At 39.6% G+C, this 20601-nt stretch overlaps 1 protein-coding gene across 3 annotated transcripts in view; it reads left to right on the plus strand.

The window, feature by feature from the left end:
• Positions 1 to 20601, plus strand: part of LOC139549440 (protocadherin Fat 3-like) — a 389617-nt gene that overhangs the window by 363492 nt on the left and 5524 nt on the right. For 2 of the 3 annotated variants that reach the window (XM_071359936.1, XM_071359937.1), the window contains 5 exons: positions 4338 to 4491; positions 8823 to 9096; positions 9485 to 9935; positions 10522 to 10635; positions 14334 to 14393. In XM_071359936.1, the coding sequence (XP_071216037.1) occupies positions 4338 to 4491; positions 8823 to 9096; positions 9485 to 9935; positions 10522 to 10635; positions 14334 to 14393 (1053 nt within the window). The remainder of the gene's footprint in view (positions 1 to 4337; positions 4492 to 8822; positions 9097 to 9484; positions 9936 to 10521; positions 10636 to 14333; positions 14394 to 20601) is intronic. The other variant, XM_071359938.1, reaches the window with a different exon arrangement.

The raw sequence follows: 20601 nt of genomic DNA on the forward strand, positions 1-20601 counted from the left end.
AACCTGTCTAGGATCAGCGTGGCGCTAGCGGCACCCCTCCCCCCCCCACTGAAAAACCAGTGCCGCGAAATTCAAAAACAATATTTTTTTAAAATATTTAACTTTCACACATTAAAGTCCAATACAGCTAATGAAAGACACAGATCTTGTGAATCCAGTCAACATTTCCGATTTTTAAAATGTTTTACAGGGAAGACACAATATGTAAAGATGTACATCTATTACCTAAAAACACATTAGCATAATCCACCATCTTTTATTTGTCCACCAACACCAGTAGCCATCACCAATTCGGCTAAACTAAGATATTTATAGCCCCTAACCAACAAAAAAACTCATTAGATGACAGTCTGATAACATATTTATGGTATGGGATAGGTTTTGTTAGAAAAAAGTGCATATTTCAGGTAGATGGCATAGTTTACAATTGCACCCACCGTCACAAATGGACTAGAATAATTACAATGAGCAACGTGTTTACCTAACTACTAATCATCAAACATTTCGTAAAAATACACAGCATACACGAATCGAAAGACACAGATCCTGTGAATACAGACAATATTTCAGATTTTCTAAGTGTCTTACAGCGAAAACACAATAAATCGTTATATTAGCTTAGCACATAGCAATTAGCAGCCCAGCATTGATTCTAGCCAAAGTGAGCGATAAAAGTCAACATCGCCAAAAGATATTAATTTTTTCACTAACCTTCTCAGAATTCTTCCGATGACACTCCTGTAACATCACATTACAACATGCATATACAGTTTGATCGAAAATGTTTATATTTAGCCACCAAAATCATGGTTAGACAATGTGGAATGTAGCTCAGCTGGTCAGAAAAAGTCTGTGCGCCACTTAGACAGTGATCTACTCTTATACATAAATACTCATAAACGTGACTAAAAAATATAGGGTGGACAGGGATTGATAGACAATTTAATTCTTAATACAATCGCGGAATTACATTTTTTTAATTATCCTTACTTTTCAATACAGCTTGCGCCAAGCGATGCTACGTCAAAAAACATGGCGTCCGAAGCCACTAAAATGTTTCGACAGAAACACGATTTATCATAATAAAAATGTCCTACCTTGAGCTGTTCTTCCATCAGTATCTTGGGCAAAGGATCCTTTCTTGGGAGAAATCGTCTTTTGGTGGAAAGCTGTCCTCTTGCCATGTGGAAATGTCAACTGCGTTCGGGATGAACTGAAAAGCGTGCCCAACTTTTCACATCTTGCAAAAATAAATGTCCCAAAATCGCACTAAACGGATATAAATTGCTATAAAACGCTTTAAATTAACTACCTTATGATGTTTTTAACTCCTATAACGAGTGAAAAGATGACCGGAGAAATATAACAGGCTAAACTAACGCTTGGAACAGGAGCGGGTCGGTGTCCAGCACGCGCGTTACGCAGCAAGGAAAGACTGATTAGCCTCAGGGTTTTTTAATTTATAGTGCCTGTGAACGCGCAATCGACACGATTCAAATCGTCATCACGTAAAGACATCCAGGGGAAGACGTAAGAAGTGTCCGTATAGTCATAGCAACGACAGTGCCCTTTTAATTGAGTTCAGAAGAGTGGCCAACATTTCTCAAATCTGACTCCATGTCAGGGAAATTGCTGTAGAATGGGCTCTGTTCCACTTAGAGACAAAATTTCAACTCCTATAGAAACTATAGACTGTTTTCTATCCAATAATAATAATAATATGCATATTGTACGATCAAGGATTTTGTGGGAAGCCGTTTCAAAAATTAGCCAAGTTAGCATAAATAGTCTAAACAGCGCCCCCATCCCCAACAGGTTAATTAAGAGCCCCCTGTTTCCACGAAATTTGGGGATTGTGATAAGCCAACCAGGGAATCCCCAGCACCACTGGAAACGCAGGAGAATCAATGAGGAAGAGACTAATCCGCTCCTCATGATCCCCCTGCGTAACCATGTCCTCAGATAAAACAGCAGTTCACCCGCCGCTCTGCCCTCCGGTGGGTGATCGAACACAGCCCGGAAGCGGCGGGTGAACTCTGGGTAAGGGTCCCTCGCCGAATCTGGACCCTCCCAGACCGCGTTGGCCCACTCCAGGGCTTTGCCCGAAAGGCAGGAGATGAGGACGTTGACACTCTCCTCCCCCGAGGGAGTCGGGTGAACGGTCGCCAGGTAAAGCTTCAGTTGGAGCAGGAACCCCTTGCACCCGGCAGCCATCCCATCGTACTCCCTCGGGAGTGCGAGCCGAATCCCGCTGGGGCCGGACGCTGCCGGAGAAGGTGGTGGTGCAGGCTGGAGAGTGGCTAAAGACAAGGTAGGGAGGCCGCTCCTCTCCCATCTCTCCATTCTCGCCAACACTTGATCCATGGCCGTCCCCAGACGGTGTAGCACGGATGTATGCTGGAGGACGCGTTCCTCCATGGATGGGGAAGGCGCGTCCGCTCCTGCTGACTCCATGATTTTTGGTGCGGGATTCTGTCAGTTTCTCCCTAGGAGAGGTGGGTGTGGAGTCAGGCGCAGGAGAGAGCGAATTGCAAGAAAGGGCGTTTTATTTACAAGTCCAAAGAACAGGAACAGGACCACAACAGTAGCCACAAAACAACAGGAACGTAGTCCCGAAAAAACACCTGTTCAACAGAAACGCAACCCAAACAAAAACCCAAAACGCAACCCAAACAAAATGACAGCTACACGAACAATCCCGCACAAACCCAAGAGCGTCGCCCGAACAGGGAGAGGAGCCACCTTCGGTGGAAGTCGTGACACTTCTATACTCCTTCATCTCCCTTTTTATCTGCCTGTATCTGTCTGCCCGTTTCTGTCTACTCCTTTTTGTCTGCCTGATCGTGATCGCCTTCTCTCTCTCCTTATCTTCCTCTCTTTGTGTTGTCATATCTCTTGAGCTGCTCCTAGTTTCTCTGTCTGTTCATATCTCTCCTCTTTTTGTCTGAAGTCAAAAGGCCTACATGAACGAATCGTATCCTTTTAAAATCTAACTACAGTGAGGGCTCAAGACACATCTGTTTTTTTTCCTCCTTTGGCATTTTACTGCAGTCAATAGGGAAGCCTGGTTAAATGTCATCTCTATCGAAATTCCCAGCCTGGACTCAGCAGGGTGACCCCTTGACTTAACGTGCTGACTTAACACATCGAGGCCAAGTCTCAACACAGAGAGAATGACTTAACGCTCCCGTGGGTTGATCTCTCCCGGTCTCCCCGCTCGCATTTCTCATTCACAACGAGAGGCGGAGCTCTCTGAAAAGAGCACGGCATTCTGGGACTTGTCATGTTTGTCCTGGCTTTAATAAGGTTCAGTTAATGGGGATTATTTTTGTGATCAGTTTTTGGCATGCCCGACCTCTTTGTAAAGGTTATCGGTGTATGTGTGTGTGTATGTATTCCGGTATCCCGCTGTGTGTGTGTGTGCGTTTTCCTGAAGGTGTGTGTCTGTGTGTGTGTGTGTGTGTGTGTGTGTGTGTGTGTGTGTGTGTGTGTGTGTGTGTGTGTGTGTGTGTGTGTGTGTGTGTGTGTGTGTGATTTCCCAGAGGTGTGTGTGTTTGTGTACCCGTGTGATTTCCCAGAGGTGTGTATGTGTACCCGTGTGATTTCCCAGAGGTGTGTGTGTTTGTGTTTAGGCTGGCAAGCTCTCGTCAACCCGAGGCCAACTATCCCTGGCAGCACCGCCAAAGCTCAAACAATGCACACACTAGTCTCCACGGCACTGAACACATTCCTATGTGTGTGATGCAGCGTGAGTGGGATGGAGCGTGAGTGTGTGTGTGATGGAGTTTGTGTGTGGTGGAGTTTGTGTGTGATGGAGTATGAGTGTGATGGAGTATGAGTGTGAGTGATGGAGTATGAGTGTGTGTGTGTGTGTGTGTGTGATGGAGTGTGTGTGTGTGTGTGTGTGTGTGTGTGTGTGTGTGTGTGTGTGTGTGTGTGTGTGTGTGTGTGTGTGTGTGTGTGTGTGTGTGTGTGTGTGTGTGTGTGTGTGTGTGTGATGGAGTATGTGTGTGTGATGGAGAATGAGTGTGTGTGTGTTCTGAATCTGCTGTGATGGTCTGAATGCTTTGTTCAATTGTAGCACTACACCTGTATGCAGAATACTTAATTTAACACACACTTGATCCCCTTACTAGCTCTGACTCTGCTGATATCTTCTTTATTGTGGAAAAATGTACTTGCTATGACTGTGATATGGTTGTCTCACCTAGCTATCATAAGATGACTGTACTAACTGAATGTCTCTCTGGATAAGAGTGTCTGCTGAATGACTCAAATGTAAATGTTTCTCTCCATCTCTTTTCTCTCCCTCTCTCTCCCCCTCTTCTCTCTGTCAGGTTTTTCCTGTAGTTGCGGTCCCCAGTACACTGGGGGGCGCTGTGAAACTGAGATCACGGCGTGCGTTCCCAACCCCTGCCACAACAGCGGTGTGTGCAAAGCCATCGGCAACGCTTTCCTCTGCAGCTGCAGGAGAGGTTTCAAGGGCATCACGTGAGTTACTATCACACTAATGATCACACTGTAAACATACAGTGTACACGCCAACACACTCCTGTCCTGAACATACACCCATGGAGTTGACTGTCTCAGACACACAGAATATAACACCCATTTATCACACACAGAGAGACACATAAACACCCACCTTTTAAATTAGCTGTTTGTTTTAACCAGTTCAGCTTCCTACTGGCCCAAGTAGTGGAAATAATATAATGTATGTCATAAATAACATCACTGTAAATGCAATGCCTCATCATTACCACTGGGTGGCAGTATACACCAGCCCTTCTCTACAGTGATAGGCAGATGAGTATAATTTATATTTTTTATTTATCCTTTATAGGCATGTCAGTTAAGAACAAATTCTTATTTACAATGACGGCTTACCCCGGCCAAACCCTAACCCGGACGATGCTGGGCCAATTGTGCACCGCCCTATTTGACTCCCAATCACAGTTGTTTGTGATACAGCCTGGAATCGAACCAGGGTCTGTAGTGACACCTCTAGCACTGAGATGCAGTGCCTTAGACCGCTGTGCCACTCGGGAGAGGCATTGCCCCCAAGCTGCCTGCAGCCTGTAAGATTCACTCAAAGAGTTGAAAGATAAAAAAATATGACATTTCATTCTGCTTGTCTCCTTGTCTCCAGGGGTTTAGGGGTGTTCCACTGTGTTACATTAGAATATCTAATGCCTCAGAAATCAAGGCTACAGGCAGTCTTAATGAGGATGAGCTACAGTCACAAGCTCACTAATTAATGCACTTATGCGCTTTTATTACTTGCTGAAACACACACACACACACACGCACACACACACACGCCAGCAGCTTGTTCCATCATCAAAGCCATTTTAATTTCAGATGAGAAAGATCAGGAAAGTCAACTTCAGCGTGTTCGTTATTTGATTGTGAACATATGAGACTAGTGTTGTTTTTCAATATGCATAGTACCGTCCTCCACACCCTCATGCTCCGTGTGCATTCTCTGACCGCGTTCTCTTGAGTACAATCCTGTGAGGACGAAAGTGTGGAGAACATATGAAACATTTCATTTGAGAATCACTCGCACTCCCTTCTACTGTATAACTTCACGCTGCATCTCCCCCTACTGTATTACCTCATGCTGCATCTCCCCCTACTGTATTACCTCACGCTGCATCTCCCCCTACTGTATTACCTCATGCTGCATCTCCCCTTACTGTATTACCTCACTCTGCATCTCCCCCTATTGTATAACTTCACGCTGCAATCTCCCCCTACTGTATTACCTCACGCTGCATCTCCCCCTACTGTATTACCTCATGCTGCATCTCCCCCTACTGTATTACCTCATGCTGCATCTCCCCCTACTGTATTACCTCACTCTGCATCTCCCATTACTGTATTACCTCACGCTGCATCTCCCCCTACTGTATTACCTCACGCTGCATCTCCCCCTACTGTATTACCTCACGCTGCATCTCCCCCTACTGTATTACCTCACTCTGCATCTCCCCCTACTGTATTACCTCACTCTGCATCTCCCCCTACTGTATTACCTCATGCTGCATCTCCCCCTACTGTATTACCTCACGCTGCATCTCTCCCTACTGTATTACCTCACTCTGCATCTCCCCCTACTGTATTACCTCACTCTGCATCTCCCCCTACTGTATTACCTCATGCTGCATCTCCCCCTACTGTATTACCTCATGCTGCATCTCCCCCTACTGTATTACCTCATGCTGCATCTCCCCCTACTGTATTACCTCACGCTGCATCTCCCCCTACTGTATTACCTCACGCTGCATCTCCCCCTACTGTATTACCTCACGCTGCATCTCCCCCTACTGTATTACCTCACGCTGCATCTCCCCCTACTGTATTACCTCACGCTGCATCTCCCCCTACTGTATTACCTCACTCTGCATCTCCCCCTACTGTATTACCTCATGCTGCATCTCCCCCTACTGTATTACCTCATGCTGCATCTCCCCCTACTGTATTACCTCATGCTGCATCTCACCCTACTGTATTACCTCACGCTGCATCTCCCCCTACTGTATTACCTCACGCTGCATCTCCCCCTACTGTATTACCTCATGCTGCATCTCCCCCTACTGTATTACCTCACTCTGCATCTCCCCCTATTGTATAACTTCACGCTGCATCTCCCCCTACTGTATTACCTCACTCTGCATCTCCCCCTACTGTATTACCTCACGCTGCATCTCCCCCTACTGTATTACCTCACTCTGCATCTCCCCCTACTGTATTACCTCTCTGCATCTCCCCCTACTGTATTACCTCATGCTGCATCTCCCCCTACTGTATTACCTCACGATGCATCTCCCCCTACTGTATTACCTCATGCTGCATCTCCCCCTACTGTATTACCTCACGCTGCATCTCCCCCTACTGTATTACCTCATGCTGCATCTCCCCCTACTGTATTACCTCATGCTGCATCTCCCCCTACTGTATTACCTCACGCTGCATCTCCCCCTACTGTATTACCTCACTCTGCATCCTCCCCTACTGTATTACCTCATGCTGCATCTCCCCCTACTGTATTACCTCATGCTGCATCTCCCCCTACTGTATTACCTCATGCTGCATCTCCCCCTACTGTATTACCTCACTCTGCATCTCCCCCTACTGTATTACCTCATGATGCATCTCCCCCTACTGTATTACCTCACGCTGCATCTCCCCCTACTGTATTACCTCACGCTGCATCTCCCCCTACTGTATTACCTCACGCTGCATCTCCCCCTACTGTATTACCTCACGCTGCATCTCCCCCTACTGTATTACCTCATGCTGCATCTCCCCCTACTGTATTACCTCACGCTGTATCTCCCCCTGCTGTATTACCTCACGCTGCATCTCCCCCTACTGAATTACCTCACTCTGCATCTCCCCCTACTGTATTACCTCACGCTGCATCTCCCCCTACTGTATTACCTCACGCTGCATCTCCCCCTACTGTATTACCTCACGCTGCATCTCCCCCTACTGTATTACCTCACGCTGCATCTCCCCCTACTGTATTACCTCATGCTGCATCTCCCCCTACTGTATAACCTCACGCTGCATCTCCCCCTGCTGTATTACCACACGCTGCATCTCCCCCTACTGTATTACCTCACTCTGCATCTCCCCCTACTGTATTACCTCACGCTGCATCTCCCCCTACTGTATTACCTCACTCTGCATCTCCCCCTACTGTATTACCTCACTCTGCATCTCCCCCTACTGTATTACCTCACTCTGCATCTCCCCCTGCTGTATTACCTCACGCTGCATCTCCCCTTACTGTATTACCTCATGCTGCATCTCCCCCTACTGTATTACCTCACGCTGCATCTCCCCCTACTGTTTTACCTCACGCTGTATCTCCCTTTCACTGAACCTTCTTCCAGCCAAGACAATGACGGCAACAATAGACGAAACAAGATATACACAAAGCAAATGTTTTACTTCATAATTATCAGCTAGATGTGCAAATCGTAATAATCTAGCTAGCAAGCTAGTTAATAAAGCTAAAATTACCTAAAACGATTTTTATGCAAGATAGCTGTCCATTCTTCGTGTGTAGCTAGCTAACAATTCTTTGTGGCTATCTGGTTAGCTAACAGTACTAGTAGCTAGTCAGTTAGCCCTGTTGACTTATTATGGGCTTGCTATATAGGCAGGTAAACATGTAGGCAGGTAAACATGCAAAAATTAACACAGGCTGTATTTATTAACGTATCAAGATAAAAATAGTGTAGTCAGGCAACATATGAGATGTGAATAGGCAACATTTCATTCCTAAGTCAGAGTGTATTTTCTCTCGCTTCAGCCAATGCTTAATTTTTTACGTGGTTGCGTCATATTTCTTTTCATACTTTCCGTTAAAGCTTAAAATATATACAAACGGAGTATGCATTCAAGAAGTGCCCTCCATGCTCCCTTTCGCATACTTTGATTTGGACTCATACTCCGACCCTCCTGTGCTCCAATTTGCATGCTCGGAGCACGGTAGTATGCATTTTGAGAAACACCCTAGGAGTCCCTGAGCTGTCCTCTATCACCCTCTCTACATGTCTCTCCTCCCACCTCCAAATGAAAGGAGAGTCTTAATCAGTTTTAGTCAGGCAATTATTAAATGTCCCACAAACTATCTGTGACAATTTGTTTTAAGTGCCAACTGAAGTGACAGAGGTTTAGATATATTGATACCTTCCTCAAGTTTTTGGAGTGTATAGACTATCCAAACTAATTACCAAGCAAAGTTCTCCCCTCATCCCTCTCTCTTCTTCCTTCTCTCCCTTCCTTCCTCCATTCACCCTCTCCAGGTGCGAGGAAGACGTAAACGAGTGTGAGCGGGGCGGAGCCACGGGCGGCGAAGCAGAATGTGAGAACGGCGGTGTGTGTGTCAACACGCACGGCTCGTTCTACTGCAACTGCACGGCGGGCTTCGTGGGCCAGCTCTGCGGCCTGCGGCCCGTGGTGGTACCAGACATGCAGGCTGGACACGCCATGGTGGGGAAAGAAGAACTGATCGGCATTGCTGTTGTCCTCTTTGTCATCGTCACCCTCATCATCCTCTTCATCGCCTTCCGTAAGAAGGTATTTGTATTGTGTTGTTTAATTATTATTGTGTGTTTTTATTTTTACGATGAAATGTGTAAGTTGTTTCAAATAATTCAGCCTTCGTCGGTTTTACAGATGTAGGATCTTAAGTTGATCACACTGTCCTGCGATGTTGTACATTTAAAGCTTGTATTGTATTTAAGGTTTGAAAAAGCTTCTGAAGTTTCTAATTTCCAAAGAAATGTCAGACTTGATTTTCCCGAATGAAAAATGTATCAACCCCTACAAAAATGTCCATTAATTCATATTTCCTGTTGCTGCAGGATTATTTTCCTGCCTCAGAAACTGGCTCAAATTAAGATCCTACATCTTTAATCCTATATATTGTTTTACAAGAAATAGCAAAAATATATTTTGTCTCCAGGTGTTCCAGAAGAACTACTCCCGTAACAACTTGACGCTGGTCCAAGATCCAGCAACAGCAGCTCTGTTAAACAAGGCCAACGGGGTTCAGTTCAAGACCCTGCGCTGCACGCCGGGAGACCCCTTGAACCTGTACGCCGAAGCGGGGCTGTGCGCCACGGTGATAGGTGGCGGAGCTGGGATGCTCGGCCCGCCCCAGGTGCCTGTGAGGCCCATGGCATACACACCCTGTTTCCAAGGTGATCCGCGGTCCACGCTGGAGAAGATTGCGGATGGGAGAGGCGTGGAACACACTGAGATGAGCACCTTCCACCCAGAGTCACCCAGGATTCTGGGAGGCACAGTGCGGAGGGGGGTGGTGGTGTGTAGCGTTGCGCCCAACCTGCCACCTGTCTCGCCCTGTCGTTCTGACTGTGACTCCATCCACAAGAGCCCCTGGGACAGCGACGAGGGTCAGTGTGTGTGGGTGGGGGACATAGTTATGTATTAGTGTGATGTGTTTGAACCTGTTTGTGTGTGGTACAGTCTTTGTTCATACGTGTTTGTGGTGTCTTGTGTATTCATGCATACTGTATATTCAAATGTCCGTTTGTGTGATTGAGTATCCCTCCAAGTGATTCTCTTTTCCAAGAACCCTTGAGGGGGAGTGCATTGTTGTTCTATTTCCATATTCATTCATATTCATATTACACAGAACTACACTCAGAGATCATCACGTTCAGTTTATCAAGACCATCCTAATTATGAGCTGGCTTTGATTCCCAAATCAAAAGTGTGTGTGTGTATGTGTATGTGTGTGTGTGTGTGTGTCTGTGTGTGTCTGTGTCTGTGTGTGTGCGGGGTACATCTAGCTCTCGATGCCAGCATTGTTGTCGACGGAGCCAAAGTGTGTGTGTGTGATTTGTGCCACAACAAAGACAGCCCTGGTACTAACGAGCCTGTTCTTCAGTGACTAACCACGCTGAGGGCCAACTCTCCCTGGCCTGCTCCCACCGCCCTCAGACGCCCTGACCTTTAACCTCTGACCTCTCCCTGCAGGTAAAATGGTAGATATGGGCGAAGAGATGACCTGTTTCTCAGGGAGCAACAAGGGCAGCAACTCTGAGGTCCAATCACTGAGCTCCTTCCACTCCGACTCCTGCGACGACAACGGTAAGCCATGCCCCTCCTTTCTCGTGCCTCTTTCTGACCACACCCATAGCGACAGTGAGCTAGTCTGCCATCCGGTCCGATAGCAACACTTAACTTAGTCTTTCTTGTCTTCCCCTAACCCCCTATCATTACCCCTAGGTGTTTGCAGATTCAGAAGTACCAGATACTGTATTTAAAAGCAATATGGCTGAAGCTCCCTAAAGCACATTGGATGAGGTCGCGCCATCGCCATATTGCGTCAATAACAGTTCATTTAGATCTGCTAACACCTAAGAGATAGGAGACTAGGGGAGGAGTCGGGGGCGTGTAATGTTAGGTCATTAAAAGAGAGATGTTGTGATTAACAAAAAACTATTGGAACCCCGTAATTTATAGAGTGTTTGTTGTTTCCTAACACCCTCTCTCCAACAGATGCATTTACTCCTGCTGTGTTATAAAAGTGTTTCAGGAAAACAATTTGATATCCAGTGTGTTAGTTTATTTGTCCTCAATGGTATTGTTTGATTTATGTGTTTCATATAATCTGTTCATGTTTTTTCTCATTTTTTAATCCAGTTATTTTAATCCCGTGAATAGTTTTATTTCCATACCTGTCAGATTGTTGTTTTCATTTGGGTGTGACAGTGTGTTAGTTGATTTCCATACCTGTCAGATTGTTGTTTTCATTTAGAAGTGACAGTGTGTTAGTTGATTTCCATACCTGTCAGATTGTTGTTTTCATTTAGAAGTGACAGTGTGTTAGTTGATTTCCATACCTGTCAGATTGTTGTTTTCATTTAGAAGTGACAGTGTGTTAGTTGATTTCCATACCTGTCAGATTGTTGTTTTCATTTAGAAGTGACAGTGTGTTAGTTGATTTCCATACCTGTCAGATTGTTGTTTTCATTTAGAAGTGACAGTGTGACAGTGTGTTAATTGATTTCCATACCTGTCAGATTGTTGTTTTCATTTAGAAGTGACAGTGTGGCAGTGTGTTAGTTGATTTCCATACCTGTCAGATTGTTGTTTTCATTTAGAAGTGACAGTGTGACAGTGTGTTAGTTGATTTCCATACCTGTCAGATTGTTGTTTTCATTTAGAAGTGACAGTGTGTTAGTTGATTTCCATACCTGTCAGATTGTTGTTTTCATTTAGAAGTGACAGTGTGTTAGTTGATTTCCATACCTGTCAGATTGTTGTTTTCATTTAGAAGTGACAGTGTGGCAGTGTGTTAGTTGATTTCCATACCTGTCAGATTGTTGTTTTCATTTAGAAGTGACAGTGTGACAGTGTGTTAGTTGATTTCCATACCTGTCAGATTGTTGTTTTCATTTAGAAGTGACAGTGTGTTAATTGATTTCCATACCTGTCAGATTGTTGTTTTCATTTAGAAGTGACAGTGTGTTAGTTGATTTCCATACCTGTCAGATTGTTGTTTTCATTTAGAAGTGACAGTGTGTTAGTTGATTTCCATACCTGTCAGATTGTTGTTTTCATTTAGAAGTGACAGTGTGTTAGTTGATTTCCATACCTGTCAGATTGTTGTTTTCATTTAGAAGTGACAGTGTGACAGTGTGTTAGTTGATTTCCATACCTGTCAGATTGTTGTTTTCATTTAGAAGTGACAGTGTGACAGTGTGTTAGTTGATTTCCATACCTGTCAGATTGTTGTTTTCATTTAGAAGTGACAGTGTGACAGTGTGTTAGTTGATTTCCATACCTGTCAGATTGTTGTTTTCATTTAGAAGTGACAGTGTGACAGTGTGTTAATTGATTTCCATACCTGTCAGATTGTTGTTTTCATTTAGAAGTGACAGTGTGTTAGTTGATTTCCATACCTGTCAGATTGTTGTTTTCATTTAGAAGTGACAGTGTGTTAGTTGATTTCCATACCTGTCAGATTGTTGTTTTCATTTAGAAGTGACAGTGTGACAGTGTGTTAGTTGATTTCCATACCTGTCAGATTGTTGTTTTCATTTAGAAGTGACAGTGTGACAGTGTGTTAATTGATTTCCATACCTGTCAGATTGTTGTTTTCATTTAGAAGTGACAGTGTGTTAGTTGATTTCCATACCTGTCAGATTGTTGTTTTCATTTAGAAGTGACAGTGTGTTAGTTGATTTCCATACCTGTCAGATTGTTGTTTTCATTTAGAAGTGACAGTGTGACAGTGTGTTAGTTGATTTCCATACCTGTCAGATTGTTGTTTTCATTTAGAAGTGACAGTGTGACAGTGTGTTAGTTGATTTCCATACCTGTCAGATTGTTGTTTTCATTTAGAAGTGACAGTGTGTTAGTTGATTTCCATACCTGTCAGATTGTTGTTTTCATTTAGAAGTGACAGTGTGTTAGTTGATTTCCATACCTGTCAGATTGTTGTTTTCATTTAGAAGTGACAGTGTGACAGTGTGTTAGTTGATTTCCATACCTGTCAGATTGTTGTTTTCATTTAGAAGTGACAGTGTGACAGTGTGCACACAGACAGACATCTGACATAAGAGGAATAATACTGTGCTTCCATCCACACAGCTCTGTTGTGTTTGTTAACTTGTCATTCTAGCACATTCTTTCCCATGTCTTTCCATGGTTGTAGTCGTTGATATTGCAGTTCCAATTGTTGGCAGAAGCCAGTTCAGGTTTTAGGTGGTTGTTTATGTGTTGTGTTATATTGTGCTGTGTTGTTTTTGTTATTGTTATGGAACTTGTGCTTTGTTTTTGTGGCGTTTTGGTATTGGGAAAAAGTAGTAGTAGTTATTTTTACTTAGAGAGTTAGCCTATAAAGGGTTGTTTCTTGATCAACATGGATCACTCAGGTCATTCTGCAAAAATCACTGACATCCACATGTGAATCTACATAATCATAGTGTGTTGCTACTATGTACTAGACTACATAGCTGAAATGCAATGTTGACATATCAACATTGATGCTTCATTCATTCATAATTAATGGAACCGCTTCACTGTCAAGATGATCACATTTCACATAATATCTGTCTCTGATATTAGCCAATCAGGCCACAGAACAATCTGAATCAGTTCGGCTGACCGCTCCAGTGGATGTGATGTCATTATTATGTTCATTCCATTTAATTTATCCATTTGGTTGTTATTTTTCTATTTATCTGGTTTTCATTGAATGTCTTCAGAACATAATTTAACAGTCTAGCTCTCGTCTCTCTGAGCACAGCCCTACCTCATGTATACATATGTAAATTGGAGTGTGTGTGTGTGTGTGTGTGTACTGGGGATACTCTCCAATACTTGGATGAGCAAATGCACATGGATTCTGTGTTAGTCCCCTCTTACACTCTTAGAAAAAAAGGTTCCAACAAGGGTTATTTGGCTGTCCCCATAGGATAACACTTTTTGGTTCCAAGTAGAAAGAACCCTTTTGGTTCCAGGTAGAACCCTTTACACAGAGGGTTCTACATGAAACCGAAAGGGTTCTTTCTACCTAGAACCAAAAAGGGTTCTTCTAAATGGTTCTCCTATGGGGTCAGCCAAAAACTTATTTTAGGTACTAGATAGCAAAACATTTTCTAAGAGTGTAGGTCTTCTAAGTCTGGTTCCATATGAAGCTTTTGATCAGACACCTCCCACGCTACACGTCTCTAGTGTTGATCCCATCTTCAGCCAATAGTAGCTCTGCTTCCTGGCAGCCTGTTGTCAACTTCCTGTGTCTCAAACCGTGTCTCCTCCCTCTGATTCTCTTCAACAAGCCTCCATAGTGACCGTCATTCGACTGGTCAATGATGCAGTCGACACTATTGAAAACGAAGGTACCATGTCTCATCCATCATCTCTCTCTCTCTATCCTTCTGACGCTCTCTTTACTTCTCCCTGCACTTACCTCCCTCTCTATGAGATGCCATGCCAATGCTCTCCATGACAATAGCATGACAGTGCTGTGGTTTGAAAATCATGTACTTCAGGCATGATGTACATGTAATGTAAACTCAAAGTACACACATACTGTAGGCTTTATATTTTCAGTACACATCAAATACCTAGCTTACATGGAACCCATATGTTGAAGTGTTAAGCCTCAACACACACACACAACACACACACACACACACACACACACACACGGGGTTCATGGGGGAGGGGGGGGGGGGTGGTCTGACAAAAAGGCAGTGGTGTAAAAAGTACCCAATTGTCATACTTGGGTAAAAGTAAAGATACCTTAATAGAAAATCACTCAAGTAAAAGTAAAGGTCACCCAGTAAAATACTACTTGAGTAAAAGTTTTAAAGTATTTGGTTTTAAATATACTTAAGTATCAAAAGTAAATGTATAAATCATTTAAAATTGCTTATATTAAGCAAACCTGACGGCGCAATGTTCTTTAAAAAAATAATAATAAGATAGCCAGGGGCACACTACAACACGCAGACATCATTTACAAACAAAGCATTTGTGTTTAGTGAGTCCGTCGGATCAGAGGCAGTAGAAATCACCAGGGATGTTCTCTTAATAAGTGTGTGAATTGGACCAGGGAAAGGGAAAATGTATGAATTAAAAAGTAAAAAGTACATTATTTTCTTTAGGAAAGTAGTTGTAACGATGTGCGCTGAGAGTCAGGTTTCAAGTTCAGGGAGTGAGTGTTTTAATAAATAAACACAACATAATACAAAATAACAAACACGAACAACGCACAGACATGACACAGAAACAATAACGGGGATGGAACCAAAGGGAGTGACATATATAGGGAAGGTAATCAGGGAAGTGATGGAGTCTAGGTGAGTCTGATGATGCGCAGGTGCGCGTAACGATGGTGACAGGTATGCGCCATAACGAGCAGCCTGGTGACCTAGAGGCCGGAGAGGGATCATGCGTGACAGTAGTGAAGTAAAGGTAGTGAAAAAATATAAGTAGTAAAGTACAGAATCCCTCCAAAAACGACTTAAGTAGTACTTTAAAGTATTTTTTTAATAAGTACTTTACACCACTGCAAAAAGGTCAGGGCTGAATCAGTGTTACTCACAACATGTGCATTGACATATTACACATACATAAATAAACTGACATATTACACATACATAAATACACTGACATATTACACATACATAAATAAACTGACATATTACACATACATAAATAAACTGACATATTACACATACATAAATACACTGGCATTTTACACATACATAAATACACTGACATATTACACATACATAAATACACTGGCATTTTACACATACATAAATACACTGACATATTACACATACATAAATAAACTGACATTTTACACATACATAAATAAACTGACATTTTACACATACATAAATAAACTGACATTTTACACATACATAAATACACTGACATATTACACATACATAAATAAACTGACATTTTACACATACATAAATACACTGGCATTTTACACATACATAAATACACTGGCATTTTACACATACATAAATACACTGGCATTTTACACATACATAAATAAACTGACATTTTACACATACATAAATAAACTGACATTTTACACATACATAAATAAACTGGCATTTTACACATACATAAATAAACTGACATTTTACACATACATAAATAAACTGACATTTTACACATACATAAATACACTGGCATTTTACACATACATAAATACACTGGCATTTTACACATACATAAATAAACTGACATTTTACACATACATAAATAAACTGACATTTTACACATACATAAATAAACTGGCATTTTACACATACATAAATACACTGGCATTTTACACATACATAAATACACTGGCATTTTACACATACATAAATACACTGGCATTTTACACATACATAAATACACTGGCATTTTACACATACATAAATAAACTGACATTTTACACATACATAAATACACTGGCATTTTACACATACATAAATACACTGGCATTTTACACATACATAAATACACTGGCATTTTACACATACATAAATACACTGGCATTTTACACATACATAAATACACTGGCATTTTACACATACATAAATAAACTGACATTTTACACATACATAAATACACTGGCATTTTACACATACATAAATACACTGGCATTTTACACATACATAAATAAACTGACATTTTACACATACATAAATAAACTGACATTTTACACATACATAAATAAACTGGCATTTTACACATACATAAATAAACTGGCATTTTACACATACATAAATACACTAACATTTTACACATACATAAATACACTGGCATTTTACACATACATAAATAAACTGGCATTTTACACATACATAAATACACTAACATTTTACACATACATAAATAAACTGACATTTTACACATACATAAATAAACTGGCATTTTACACATACATAAATAAACTGACATTTTACACATACATAAATAAACTGACATTTTACACATACATAAATAAACTGACATTTTACACATACATAAATAAACTGACATTTTACACATACATAAATAAACTGGCATTTTACACATACATAAATAAACTGACATATTACACATACATAAATACACTAACATTTTACACATACATAAATACACTGGCATTTTACACATACATAAATAAACTGGCATTTTACACATACATAAATACACTAACATTTTACACATACATAAATAAACTGACATTTTACACATACATAAATAAACTGGCATTTTACACATACATAAATAAACTGACATTTTACACATACATAAATAAACTGGCATTTTACACATACATAAATAAACTGACATTTTACACATACATAAATAAACTGACATTTTACACATACATAAATAAACTGGCATTTTACACATACATAAATACACTAACATTTTACACATACATAAATAAACTGGCATTTTACACATACATAAATAAACTGGCATTTTACACATACATAAATACACTAACATTTTACACATACATAAATAAACTGGCATTTTACACATACATAAATACACTAACATTTTACACATACATAAATACACTAACATTTTACACATACATAAATACACTAACATTTTACACATACATAAATACACTAACATTTTACACATACATAAATACACTAACATTTTACACATACATAAATACACTAACATTTTACACATACATAAATAAACTGGCATTTTACACATACATAAATAAACTGGCATTTTACACATACATAAATACACTAACATTTTACACATACATAAATAAACTGGCATTTTACACATACATAAATACACTAACATTTTACACATACATAAATACACCTACTGTCACAGTTGTTCTCCTCCTCGTCTGAGGAGGAGCAAGGATCGGACCAAAATGCAGCGGGTGATGAATGCATGTTGATTTATTAAACAAGACGAACACGTAACACTTGAGAAATTACAAAACCACAAAACGACGTAGACCGACCTGAACATGAGAACTTACATATAACGAAGAACGCACAAACAGGTACAGACTAGAGAAACGAAACAGTCCCGTGTGGTAACAACACTGACACGGAAGACAATCACCCACAAACAAACGGTGTGAACAGCCTACCTTTATATGGTTCTCAATCAGAGGAAACGTAAAACACCTGCCCCTGATTGAGAACCATATCAGGCTAATTAACAATGAACCTAAACATAGAAACACATAACATAGAATGCCCACCCAGCTCACGTCCTGACCATACTAAACAAAGACAAACTAAAGGAAATAAGGTCAGGAACGTGACACCTACATATTACACATTCATAAATAAACGGACATTTTACACATACATAAATACACTGACATATTACACATACATAAATACACTGACATATTACACATACATAAATAAACTGACATATTACACATACATAAATAAACTAACATATTACACATACATAAATACACATACATAAATAAACTGACATATTACACATACATAAATAAACTGACATATTACACATACAAATACACTGACATATTACACATACATAAATAAACTGACATATTACACATACATAAATACACATACATAAATAAACTGACATATTACACATACATAAATAAACGGACATATTTCACATACATAAATACACTGACATATTACACATACATAAATAAACGGACATATTTCACATACATAAATACACTGACATATTACACATACACAAATAAACGGACATATTACACATACATAAATACACTGACATATTACACATACATAAATAAACTGACATATTACACATACATAAATACACATACATAAATAAACTGACATATTACACATACATAAATAAACTGACATATTACACATACGTAAATACACATACATAAATAAACTGACATATTACACATACATAAATAAACTGACATATTACACATACATAAATAAACTGACATATTACACATACATAAATAAACTGACATATTACACATACATAAATAAACTGACATATTACACATACATAAATAAACTGACATATTACACATACATAAATACACTGACATATTACACATACATAAATACACTGACATATTACACATACATAAATGCACTGACATATTACACATACATAAATACACTAACATATTACACATACATAAATAAACTGACATATTACACATACATAAATACACTGACATATTACACATACATAAATACACTGACATATTACACATACATAAATAAACTGACATATTACACATTCATAAATACACTGACATATTACACATACATATTACACATACATAAATAAACTGACATATTACACATACATAAATACACTGACATATTACACATACATAAATAAACTGACATATTACACATACATAAATACATTGACATATTACACATACATAAATAAACTGACATATTACACATACATAAATACACTGACATATTACACATACATAAATACACATACATAAATAAACTGACATATTACACATACATAAATAAACTGACATATTACACATACATAAATACACTGACATATTACACTGACATATTACACATACATAAATGCACTGACATATTACACATACATAAATACACTAACATATTACACATACATAAATAAACTGACATATTACACATACATAAATACACTGACATATTACACATACATAAATACACTGACATATTACACATACATAAATAAACTGACATATTACACATTCATAAATACACTGACATATTACACATACATATTACACATACATAAATAAACTGACATATTACACATACATAAATACACTGACATATTACACATACATAAATAAACTGACATATTACACATACATAAATGCACTGACATATTACACATACATAAATACACTAACATATTACACATACATAAATAAACTGACATATTACACATACATAAATACACTGACATATTACACATACATAAATACACTGACATATTACACATACATAAATAAACTGACATATTACACATTCATAAATACACTGACATATTACACATACATATTACACATACATAAATAAACTGACATATTACACATACATAAATACACTGACATATTACACATACATAAATAAACTGACATATTACACATACATAAATACATTGACATATTACACATACATAAATAAACTGACATATTACACATACATAAATACACTGACATATTACACATACATAAATACACATACATAAATAAACTGACATATTACACATACATAAATAAACTGACATATTACACATACATAAATACACTGACATATTACACATACATAAATGCACTGACATATTACACATACATAAATGCACTGACATATTACACATACATAAATACACTAACATATTACACATACATAAATAAACTGACATATTACACATACATAAATACACTGACATATTACACATACATAAATACACTGACATATTACACATACATAAATAAACTGACATATTACACATTCATAAATACACTGACATATTACACATACATATTACACATACATAAATAAACTGACATATTACACATACATAAATACACTGACA

Source organism: Salvelinus alpinus, chromosome 22 (genome assembly GCF_045679555.1).
Source record: "Salvelinus alpinus chromosome 22, SLU_Salpinus.1, whole genome shotgun sequence".
NCBI lineage: Eukaryota > Metazoa > Chordata > Actinopteri > Salmoniformes > Salmonidae > Salvelinus > Salvelinus alpinus.